Source organism: Strongylocentrotus purpuratus, unplaced genomic scaffold, assembly GCF_000002235.5.
Source record: "Strongylocentrotus purpuratus isolate Spur 01 unplaced genomic scaffold, Spur_5.0 spur5_scaffold_12, whole genome shotgun sequence".
NCBI classification, from domain to species: domain Eukaryota; kingdom Metazoa; phylum Echinodermata; class Echinoidea; order Camarodonta; family Strongylocentrotidae; genus Strongylocentrotus; species Strongylocentrotus purpuratus.
In genome coordinates this window covers 31071843-31084460 of record NW_022145597.1, presented here as the reverse complement: position 1 = coordinate 31084460, position 12618 = coordinate 31071843, and the positions used below count along the sequence as shown (strand labels likewise).

Below are 12618 nucleotides of genomic sequence, written 5' to 3'. Positions count from 1 at the left end.
TCTTAATTAACTGCCCCTTTTATTTTGACACATGCCCCTATTCCTTCCTAATAAACGCCCCTTTTCCTTCTTATAAGTGCCCCTTCCCCTTCTCATAATTACCCCTTTTGATCTATGATAAGTGCCCCGTTTATTTTAACAAGTGCCTCTTCTCATAAAAGCACCCTTTCACCTCCGATAAATTCCCCTATTAAAATCTGATCGGTGCCTCTTTTCTTTCAACAAATTGCACATTTTTCTTTATTATAAGTGCCCCTTTTCATTCTCATGAGTGCCCCTTTTCATATCTGGTAAGTGCCCCATTTCACCTCTGATAATGACCCTTTTAACAATGATACGTGCCCCTTTTCCATTCTAATAAGGGACCTATCCCATTTTCGCCTCTTATAAATGCCCATGTAAAAATCTGATGGTTGCCCCTCTTCCGTCGACAAACGCCCATTTCTCATTCTCATAAGTACCCCTTTTCATCCCTATTGAGTGCCTCTTTTTTAGGTGTAAGAAGTGACACATTTTCACCTCTTTGAGACCTGCTCCTTTTCTATTCTAATAAGTGTTTTATCCCTTTCGATGAGTGTCCCCCTTTTTTTCATCATTAAAAGTGCTCCTAATGTCAAGCGACTAGAAGCAATTTCCCCCAGAGCTCGTTCGCTACGCTCGCTAGCATTTATAGATAATATAATTATGTTACTTATCAAAGGTCTTTCCAGTCTTCCGTTATGAGAATGTGCTTATATCCCCATCAGGATTGTTTTTTCCTCTTTATAACTTTTTAATTTTCGTACTGCGACCTCACAAATCTTTACATTTTTCAGACCATCTCACCCAACTGCAAAGTATGATGCTTAAGTAATATCTTATATCACGTTTATATAAAAAGAAATATTGAAATCATCCCTAATGATGTTACCACAATATAGGGGTATATACCAATGTCTACAAAATTGTTTATTTTCACTTCGAGATTTCCCTTTGTAGGTGCCCTTTTATCTGGAAAGTGCCCCTTTTTACTTTGAAATTCGCTCCATCGTCCCTGCATGGCAACCAATATCTGTATAAACACTCATAAAATTCAAAAGATTTGGAAAACCGATAATCATTAATTCATAAACTTACGAAAATACAGTACACGAGGAAATCTCGTTTTGAGCAGGCAGGACATTATGTGCTTGCACAGAACCATTGACATCTTGAGGTCGCAAATCAAATTATAAGAATACTTTTTAAAATTTCCAGGAAAACTTACCAAACTTTCACCTACCAACTTTCTTGTGTAATTCTCAATAATGGCATCAACCTGAAGTTGTAAACAATATTACAATAATAATTCATTTTATAAGACGGGGCCCAGTTCTGTTTAAAATAAATTCTAATTTCTTCAAAAAAATTATGTTTCAATGCATTTAAATTTTTATTACGTATTCTGAACTGAATGAAATGAAATAAATATTAAAAACCAAATACATTCCTTGAATAAGTCTTTTACTTATGAAGCTTAAAATATATATATAGGGTGCATTGAGATCAAAACACATCAAAAACCAAGAGCAAACAGTCCAAAGACTGACACCTGTCTTGGCTACAAAGTAAAATTTAAATCAAATATACATAATAATCTCGTCGTATTATGAATAGCGACTCTGATTTCATATTATGAATAGCGGTCCTTATGATTAATGACCCTTCATGTGAATTATGAATAGCGACCCTCATCTCCCGTTATGAATAGCGGTCCTTATGATTAACGAACCTTATTTCTTTATGAATAGTGACCCTCTTTTTCCATTATGAATAGCGGACCAGGAAGTACGGGAATTTACACGGTATGAATAGCTTTCCTTATGAATAGCGGACCTTATGAATAGCGGTCCTTATGAATAGCGAATAGACCCCATTTCAATAGTTGTGGGACAAGTCTATTGAAATGGTTTCTCAGTTTTATTTTGCGAAGGTATTTGCAATCTTATATACTGTTAGCATCACCCATCTATCTGTCTCTAAAGTCAGCGGCGTGAGTATAAATTTCGTTTTTTATGGCACCCTGGGAAAATAATAAATTTGCGTCACCCCTGTTCAAACGTATGAGCTCAAAATACAAACAAGCTTACTTCTCATTCACATCATTCAGAAATTATAGCAATGTAGTGAAAATGATTTTAACGCATTTAATCCGGGAATTGGTAACCCAAAGCTTAATTAGTCTACGAGTTATCAAAGCGAGGGATGAAAAGCAACCATGAGGTGAAATTGATTGATTGATTGTATTCGTTAAATACAGTGTAGGCCTAAATAAATTTGTATTATGAAAAATACAACATTGAAAGGAAATACCTTCAGATCATTTGATAACACGTGAAAGCGGAGATCTTGTTGAGATATAAATATAATTACACTGATTTGTTGACAAACTCCTTTAGTTTTTTTGTAGACTGCCAAGTATTTCCAATATAACGAGAGTACTATAAACGGGATAGGCTCTTTTTTTGTTGCATTTCACCATTCAGAACGCGATTTCTTAAGCGTATTACATGTTGGGGGGAAACATTCCAACCGACGGTGTTTCAGAGTTTAGAAATAGAAAAATGCTACTCTATTCAATTCTTTCTATATTTCTAGCAGTATGCTAAGTCACGGTACCCTCTTAAGAAATGAAAAGTCTCTCCCAAATCCCAAAGTCTTTACAGACTATTAATTTTGCATGACTCTGGCTCTCGTCAAGTGCTATGCACACACGTATGGGCACATTTAAGAATAAAAAGGAGAAGACATTTTCAAACTGGTAAAAAATTAGTTTGTAATCCACTCATTAGAAACTATTTAGAGTACTGTATGCGGGCACCTTGCCGCCGAATGTACATAAATAAAAAGTGATATATTCGGTCATGTCACCTTGATACACGAATATGAGGATATTCGGGCCTCTCGTTGCTCTTATTTGCCTTGCTGTCAAAATATTGTCAACGAGCGAGGAAGGAAGACATTTTAGTATCTTCAAAATTTTATTTTCCCATGTATTTACATGTTTTAACCGTTTCTGGTATTTTTTTTTTTTTACAAAATCAACGTTTTCCAAATCATTCTCTTGCGGCACCCCGGTTGAAAAACGCTGTGCTGGAGTTACAAAATCAAATGAGATGAATTACCAAAGAGCGGATATTCATTTTCTTTTGACATGGCACCGTACATATAACTTGAAGGCAATTTCTATTTCAAAATAATTTAACGTACACAAAAATATATTATACTTCAGCATGACAACCAGGGGCGGCGATTTCTGTTCATGACCGGGGGACGAAATGCGAATTTTTTACAAGGATGTTTTGCGAGGGAGCGTAGCGACCGAGCGAAATTTTTTTTGTAATTTTATTAGTCTAAACACTGCACTCTTGGGCCCTCCGGAGCCTAAAAGTGTATTGCAGTCATTATTCAGTATATACTATACAATTTTGTTTGCCTTTTCTCAAATTTTCCGGGGGGGGGGGACGATCCCCCCCCCTAAAAAAATTGAGGGGGGGGGGGGGACATGTGTCCCCCCCCCGTCCCCCCCCCCCCCCGGGATCGCCGCCCCTGATGACAACAGAAATAAATAGATATCGTGAAGAAAACCTTAATTATGGATCATGACATGGATGAGGGCCCATTATACATACAAAGACAAATACACGATCAGATGATTAAAAAAGTTACAGAGGATGCATAAAGGAAATCTTATATCCTAATTTTGTGTTGTGCCATTGTTGGTGAGAGAGGCTGTAACCCGTACTCATCTGCGCGCAATGTATTGTTCAATTTCTAAGAAATGTAATTTCTGTTCTTTACTCGGTAGTAAGACTACAGAGGAATTGGGCAACCCCCCCCCCCCCCCCCCCCCATATCGAAAATATTGAAATGAACTTCATAATTAACAAAGAAAATGAAGGTTCATGCAATTTTCTGTAAATAGCAATTTTGGAGAGAAACTTGCGTTATACGTCACAGAGTTATAAATTCCTCGGGGTGATTGTATTGGGGGTAGTAGTCCTCCGGGGGTTATTGTCCTGGGGGGGGGGGAGTTGTCCTCGAAGGGGGGAGGGGTAGTTGTCCTCGGGGGTAATTGTCCTCAGGGGTGATAGTTGTTCTCGAGGGTAATAATAATAATGTTTTATTTACCCAGGGTAGCCACATTAGTTATGAAACTGCTCTTCCAGCGGGCCCTGCATAACATATTATGTTATTACTACCCTTCTCCAATCTAATTTGCTAAGCGCCTAGCTAGAAGGCAGAAGGTCCCATTGTTATAAGTCTTTGGTATGACTCGGCCGGGGTTCGAACCCACGACCTCCCGTTCATGAGGCGGGCGCTCTAACCACTGAGCCACCATGCCCAGTAGAGTCCATGGGGGGTAATTGTCCTCGGGGGGGGGGGGTAATTGTCCCGGGGGGGAGTTGTCAGGGGGTTAATTTTCTGGGGGGTAATTTTCCGGGGGTAATTATCCTTGGGGGTAATTGTCCTTGGGGGGGGGGGTAATTCTCCGGGGGTAATTTTCCGGGGGGGGGGGTGAATGCCCAGGGGGTTATTGTCCTGATACGATGTTAAAAAGACTGAGACATAATTAGGATACGTGTTATATGACAAGACGTTGTTATTATCTCTCATCTTCCCAGAAACAATAGACTTCTCATCGCCTCCCTAACATTTTCCCCTAATTTAAAGCGACTGAGAGCATGTGTTCCCTTCAAATGTCCTCCAAAACCCGCTCGCTATGTTCGCTTACTTTAAAGTTTATCTCATTAAGAAGCACATTGAAGTTCTCATTTATTATTTCATTATGAAATTGTGCTTAAAACCCCATGTGGATAGGTTTGTCTAATAATGAAAAGTAATCGTTCGTAATGTGACCTCAAAAAACCTTACAGTGTTTCGTCGCTTGCTTAGCTCACTCGCAAAGGAATATTTAGACCATCACACACAACAGCATAGCATGGTACTGAAGCAATATCTTTGACCAAGTAAAGAGTACATCTTGAAGATAATCCCTGGTAATGTATTAATTACGCTTTAGGATAATATCACTTTAACGTTACCCTTTGTAGGTGCCCTTTTCTCTTCCAAAGAGTGCCCTTTTTTAATGGTGCCCCCCCCCCCCATTTGAAAAAGATGATCTGCCGCCGTTTTAATTTTTCAATGTTATTGTCTTGACTATATATGCTTGTAAGAAATCTATTGTTGCATTCTTTGATTTTAGCATGTCTTGTCAAGAAAATGGTCTATACAAATTCAGTTTAAATTAAATTCAAACTTCAACCAATCCGTTGTCCACATTGATTGTCTTCTTTCTACAGAGATAAGCAAGAAAATGAATATAATGATAGGATACAATTTCAAATATTCCAATCTAAAAAAAACATTCTATTTTCAATTTCAATTTCAATTTATTTCATTTGTCATATAAAAACATATATAATTATAACATTGATATTTACATTAATAAATAAAGAACATACAAATAACATAACGAAAGATGAACATAAAATACAAATATATAAACGAATGAGGAACCAGCAAGAAAGGACAATTAAGTCTTATGTATGTGGTGCTGGTCCCTTGCGAAATAATAAAGAATTTTAACCTAAAACACTTAACACCTTACACCTTACACCTTACACCTAACACATATAACAACTAACATCTAACACCTGATTGCATATATATATATATAAAAACTAATAAAATACTATTCACAAAAATGTAATTAGATGCTGCTTGTAAGTGTCGGCTTGCATGGTGATGTAGATATACAGTAGGCTCGCGGGTGCACCATGTGTGAGAGAGAGAGAGAGAGAGAGAGGATTGAGGAGTCCTGAAAAGGACAGTCGGTAATCTTTCTTGAGGATGTGTAGTCCTGAAAAAACTGTTTGTGTAAAACGTAATTGTTTGTATCTCTTTTTAAATGTATTCAGATTTGGACTTGCTTTAACATTCTGTCACTCCTCTGTCTCTCTTCTTTCTCCTCTCTATTATCTCGTTTTTTCCCTCTCCCCCTCTCTCCCTCGCACCTCTGCCTCCCACTCTATCTCTCTTTGTAATTCTTTTAACATACTCCCCCGGTCGCTACGCTCCCTCGCATAATTATGATACGGAATTTAATGCTAAACACTATTAGACATAGCTCACATTTCCAAAAGTTCGTTAAATCCTTCAGAATTATGAACCCCTTTTAATTTTTGGAACTACAAATCTTTTGAATAACAATCATTTAGAATAAGAAAACCTCAGGTTGATAAACTTTTGGACTAACTGACCTTCGCAAATATTCACCTTCGGAAATATAAATCTTTGGGGGGAAAAGACATGTAACCGATCTTGATGACTTCTAGGTTCGTGTATATCTATAGCCTAATAAAGAAGTATAGTTGAATAAGAGATAGATTGATTAATTCTACTTTCCAATGATCCGCCCATATATCTTTATTTCTTTTTCTCAGAGAATACAAAGTCTCTCAAATCAAATAAAGTTATCAGTTATCAAAACATCTGGCCAACCTCATCGGTCCTATCAATCATTACACGCACGCAAGAATGATCAAAGAGGCTCAGATGAAGAAAGTGGTGAGGAATAATTCCATAAAAGCGAAGCCATAATCGGTTCGAGTCATCAATTCAGGAGCTGATCTCACCCGCAACAAGCTGCCTTCAGAACTATCTCACCAGATTGGTAAGCATCTGTTTCCTACTTTGCACACTATATTTAAAGAACTTTACTTTATAAGCGATTTTTCGATAATATTTTTATGGGGACCCATTTTTAAATCTTGCTTCATTCAAATGGCATATTACTTGTTTCTTTATTATTCACCAATACAATGCATATATTTTACAACCTGCCTTATTGGTGTATTTAATTTTAAATTCATAACTTTGATGTACGTTTACGCTAGATTTGTTATGTTTGTTATGTCTTCGGACTACAATCGTGTATCAGTGTATGAAGATATCAATCATGTAGAGGTGATGCGGTCATGTGGATGAGTCAAATCAAGTCTGGATTACGTAACGCATCGTTGTTATGTTCGCACATTTTAATAGGTGTTGGACAAGTCTATTGAAATCGCTTTTCAATTTGATTTTGCAAAGGTATTTGAATCGTATATTACTGTTATCATCACCCATCTATCTATCTCTAAGGTCACTTTTTTATGGCACCCTGGGCAAATAATACATTTGCGCCGCCTCTGATCGAACTTATGAGCTAACAAGCTTAGTTCTCATCAATATCGTTCAGAAATTATAGAATGTATTGAAAATCCGGGAATTGGTAACCCAAAACCTTTATTAGTCTATGAGTTATCCACGCGAGGTAATTCGTTAATTTATTGTTTAGGCTTGAGTAAATTTGCATTATGGAACATATAAAATAGAAAGGAAATACCTTCATGTGATAACGTGTTGGGATAAGAAAAGAATTACACTGATTTGATGACAACTTTCTTAAGTTCAATACTCATGTCAATTTTCCGAAAAATCTGTAGATTGGCACATTCTGTTTTTCTGTATTTCCAATAGAGAGAGTCCTAACGGGAAAGGTTTTTTTTTAATGAAATTAAATCTATGCACAATTTTAATTGTCACCATTCAAAACGCGATTTCTTAAGCGTTTAAAATTATTTGGGGAAAAATTCCAACCGACGGTGTTTCTGAGTTTGAAAATAGAAAAATGCTATTCTATTCAATTCTTTCTATATTCTAGCAATATGATAAGGACGAACATTTTCGAGGAATTTAGCACAGAAATACGGTACCAGAACATTGGGGATAACTCCCAATTCTCGTTTGTTTTGCTCTTCTTTTTAAAAAACCAAACAGAATAGCCTTTCACATATTACAGGCTGCTTCCCAAGTTAAACTAGTCAAGATGATGATGAAACTAGCTGTTGTTCTCTGTGCTATTGTGGCAACCAGTATAGTGTGCGCCAAGGATTTTGAGGAGCAAGATGCATTAGACACTTGTAAGTATGTAAGTCAGCCAGGGACCTCAATGCTTGAAAAGTTTTGACCGCCCCATTAAGAAGTCTGTCAGAAAAGCTGTAAAATTAAGACACTTCGTTAACACATAATATGTCGTACGACCCTGTTTTACTCGAGGGGAGGGGGGCGGTAAGAATATAATGTGTTTTCCAGGCACGGGTACTCTAAATGCATTTTAAAAAACTCAACAAACTTTCCTTGTTTCCCTCTCATTTTTTGCCTATTTATTTGACACCCTAAATGCGTCACTCGCCTTAACTAGCCAAAACTTGTTTTAATCGCGCGTATTATATTTGAAAGCTCACCCCTGGTTTTTTCTTTGTTTTCATTACATCTCGTTTCTATGGCAACCATGCAGTGCTGAATCTGATGCTCTCGGAAGAGGCTGCATCTCCTGATGACGCCGTAGCCTTGCAGAGGTGGTTCAAACACCATCATATACATCATCATTATCATCATTTCATACACCATTATGGATTGCACCGGGGCCTCCAAGTTGCACGGAACGTATGCAAGGGGTTTGCTCATTCTCCAGAAGAAGCTCGTAAGTAGCCACACTAATATTTTTTTTTGCCCCCCCCCCCCGAAATTTTAAAATGGGGGGTAAGGGGTTAAGGGGGTAAGAAGGGTAAGGGAGCGGGGTAATTAGGGCGGTAAGGATTTGTTTTTGTTTAATATATTTTTTTTTACACTAACAGAAAAATTGCGTACGTGTTTGCATGCGATTAACACAGTATTATCCCGTTCGCTGGATTCCATTGCTACTCGGCACGTAATATTTGTCCACACTCCCCGGGGAGTACATATAGTATAACATATATTCCTGACAGGCACAATTTTGTAAGCGCACATGTTATATTATTGACACCCATGTGTGCCGGTGCCTGTTAGTGTCGAGTCCTGCCTAATAATCCAGCCAAATTAACGCTCGCATCCTACCGCGTATACCATTCAAATCGTAGGTGGGGAGAAACAATGAATTAAAATGCCTTGCTTATAGCTTATAGGGACATATGGTTAGTGCCTTGTCGGGTATTAAACCCACAACCTTCGAATCTCCATTAAGTGTTTTAAGCCCCCCCCCCCCCAAACAAAAAACAACAACAACAAAAAAATGTTTGGCGTCCTGCATTTTTGGAAAAAAGGAAGGAGTCCCTTTTTCTTCTCAAAATAGCCGCCCAGCACATTTCCCCAAGACGTCCATGATGGCCGCCAGCATTTATATTTTATTCTAATTTTTTCTCTGAAAAAAAATCATTTTAGCAGTATGTTTTTTGTGTTTTTCCTTTAAAAAAAAAAGTGGCCTGGTTTCATTAAACTTTCAAATTTTATGTTCATCTTAGGTGCTAAAATTCTGGCTGCGATCCCAGAGATGAAAGAAGAGGATCTCAGCGAAGAGTATCTTCGATTGATCTGCGCAGGTCACTACCATCACCACCACCATGGCCGTTAGACTCGGTACGTATATTTGTACAATAACAATAACAATATAATATTAGTGCATTATATTCAACCAATGATTTTCCACTCACAGTATATATATACAGAGTTGCATTTTAATCATCAAATTTCAAATTAGACTCAATCACTTTTTATCAATTTTTTTTTTATGTAGGAGAAGGTGGGGGGGGGGGGGGAGGTAATGGCAAGCGGGCAGATCAAAACTCTAAATGAGTATTAAAACAATCCACCACTTATAAACCTTTTACATGTATTTTGCTTTAACAATTTAGATACCTGTCAAGTCTCAAGTAAGCAATGTTTAAGACTATAATATTATGGGCCTATACGATACTGTGGACATGAGCCAGTGGCGGATCCAGGGAGTAAAAACACGTTAATTTTACTTTTATTTGGAGACGGGCCCCTCCCCTGGTGCTAAAGGTGCTTTTCTCCCACTTTCTCTCTGTCTCACCCTCTCTCTCTCTCTCCCTCTCCCGTCTATCTCTGACTCCTTTTTTCCCACAATTTCCTCATTATTTTTCAAACAAAATATATTGTCTTCTTTTATTTCTCACATAGGAAGAGACCATGAGGCAACATCCGGGACACTTGATGTTGATTCTTCTTGAAGAAACAATGAAATAAAAGCAAGAAATTATCACCATCCATCGTGTTTTTGCAACTTCCTAATATAATTAGAATCTTCTTTATCCCTCCTGTATTGTTTAAACCTTAAACCTTGTTAATCCTCTAAAATGAAATGATGGTGAGTGGTTTTCATTATTATTACATATTTTGCCTTTACTTCCATGTATCCATTCATTATACATCTTTTCAAGGTGTATACAAATATGTAGGGTTACAAGTATAACCATTCTTAAAATCTAGCATAATAATATACATCTTTTCAGCATAAGCTTCAAGTTAAAAATATTCTCCCAGTTTTGCTCTTTTTTCGCCCTACGAAACAATAAGACATTGTAATCATGGTATTAGGGGAATAACTAATAGTATTAGAAATAATGCCGATAATAAACTCACATGAACATGAAAAAACATACCTAGCGTGTTTGTTTTGGGTATTTTGTTATATGCTATAAAGCCAGTAGTGTATTATTAATAGAATAATGTTGGCATACGTGGAAAATACGAAAAAACAACACTTCGATAAGAAAAAGTGAGAGAGGCAAATATAAAACAAAGTGAAAGGTTGAATAGAAGAAAAAAGATAGAGAGAGAAGAGAGGGGGCACGGGAGAGCAGGGAGAAGAGCGCGAAAGAAAGAGAAAGTGTGTGAGAGAGAGAGAGAGGAAGTGAGGCAAAGAAAGCGGAAAAAGAGAAAGAGGAGTGATAACAGAATAGACTCCTAAAGACAGAAAGGGAAAGAATGAAAGAGAGAGAGAGAGAGAGCGCGAGAAATGCAGTGACAGGTGAGAAGCAATAAATAAGCAATTGAGGAGCATTTAAGACGGAGATAAGACTAAGAGAGAGGGGAGCAGAGAGGAAAAGGATAAAAAGAAGGGGAGTAATGGTTTTGTGGGTGTGTGTGTGTTTGCGTGTGCGTGCGTGTTTGTGCGTGCGTGCGCGTGCGTGCGCGTGTGTGTATGTGTATGAGGCACACATATTTCTCAGTTGCCGTGTACGCTCTGTACTTAGTTTGACACAGCATGAAACTGACAGGTCTAGGCTCTGCTCACGGCTTTAAGAATTGTGGGTTTGTAGTAAAGTGTTATATCAGAGTATATGCTTGCAAACTATGGAGAAGCAGAGGAGTACCTAGGCCCGTAGGGTCTTAGGGGTCTGATCCCAAAATATTTGAAAAACTGAAGCCATTTTTATTATAAAGGCATACTAAAATCCACAGCTATAATGGACAAATACATGTATCTGGACCTACAAATGGGAGGGGCAAGATAATGCACAATATTTTATTTCCTTAACCCTATAATCACACATCATGGATATCAAGACTACACATTCAACAGCATTTTGTCTTGAAAACTTGTATTAAAATAGGTAAATGGATCCTTTCGTGCCTCGTGTTCTAGGGGTGATACCATTTTTAACTAAGCATAATTATGGTTGAATATTAGGGGTCGCAAAATTGGCCAAATTTTACTACATAAAAGAAGCTAGATGAAGTTTATTAAAAAAAAACCTTGTTATAACCTTTATAACATTGGGACATCAGCATGATATAAACCCCTCATAAAAGTTTGGAAACTCAGTCATCACTTCCTCTTCTTCTTTAGGATAATCTGCCTCCTTCACTGCTGAAGATTTTTGCAGATGTGTGCGAGTGCATTTTGTTTAGTATCAATAGAAAGTGTGCTAATTCATTTTGTGAATGATGTCATAGTGTAGCCATGGAAAAGCAGTACATTAGAATTAGGGGGCAGTATCAAAAGGAATAGTTGCAAAATGCACTGGTTAGTAGTGGAATTATATGCAAAGAACTATGCAAAAGAACCCATTGTAGTATTCTATTAAATAATGGATTGCTTTGATGAAATCCGAGTGCGGAAAAGTTTGGAACCCCATCCGAGTCTACCCGTTTGTGAAGCCGGCATTATTCTCAAAGTCGCACGCATAGGCATTGATCGTTTTGTCTGGCCAAGTTGGAGGAAAGATCTTATGCGGGTTGTTTGTTGATGGATGGCTGGCGCCGCTGTAAAGGGAGGCCCGGACGGGAGGACTTTCGCACGCATAGGCATTCATCATTTTGTCTGGCCAAGTCGTAGGAAAGATCGTATGCAGGTTGTTTGATGATGGATGACTGGCGCCGCTGTTAATGGAGAACTTAAACAAAAATAATAGTCATTATTTTGTCGAGGTCATAAGTGAATACATTATTAATTTGATATTTTAATCTAACCGATGCCCATTTTACTTTGAAAAGTGCCCCTTTTTCTTTTTAATCAATGTCCCTTTTCCCTTCTTATAAGTGCCCCTCTTCAGGTGTAAGATGTGCACCCTTTTTACCTCTGAAAACTGCATATTTTATTTTAACACGTGCCCATCTTCTTTTCCAATAACTGACCCTTTCTCTTCGATAAGTACCCCTTTTCGTTTTATAAACGTCGTCTTTTCAAATCTGATAAGTACCCCGATCCAGATCTGATAAATTCTCTCCTTTACTTTGACAAGTGTCCCTTTTCATTTGTAATACGTG

The 12618-nt window shown here is 37.7% G+C and overlaps 1 protein-coding gene across 1 annotated transcript; it reads left to right on the top strand.

Moving 5' to 3' along the window:
- Window positions 1-7891: 7891 nt before the first annotated feature.
- Window positions 7892-9457, top strand: LOC115922519 (centrocin 2-like). Its single transcript, XM_030981487.1, has 3 exons — window positions 7892-7985; window positions 8363-8548; window positions 9348-9457. The coding sequence occupies exons 1-3, from the start codon at window positions 7892-7894 to the stop codon at window positions 9455-9457; spliced, it is 390 nt and encodes a 129-aa protein (XP_030837347.1).
- The last annotated feature ends 3161 nt before the right edge of the window (window positions 9458-12618 follow it).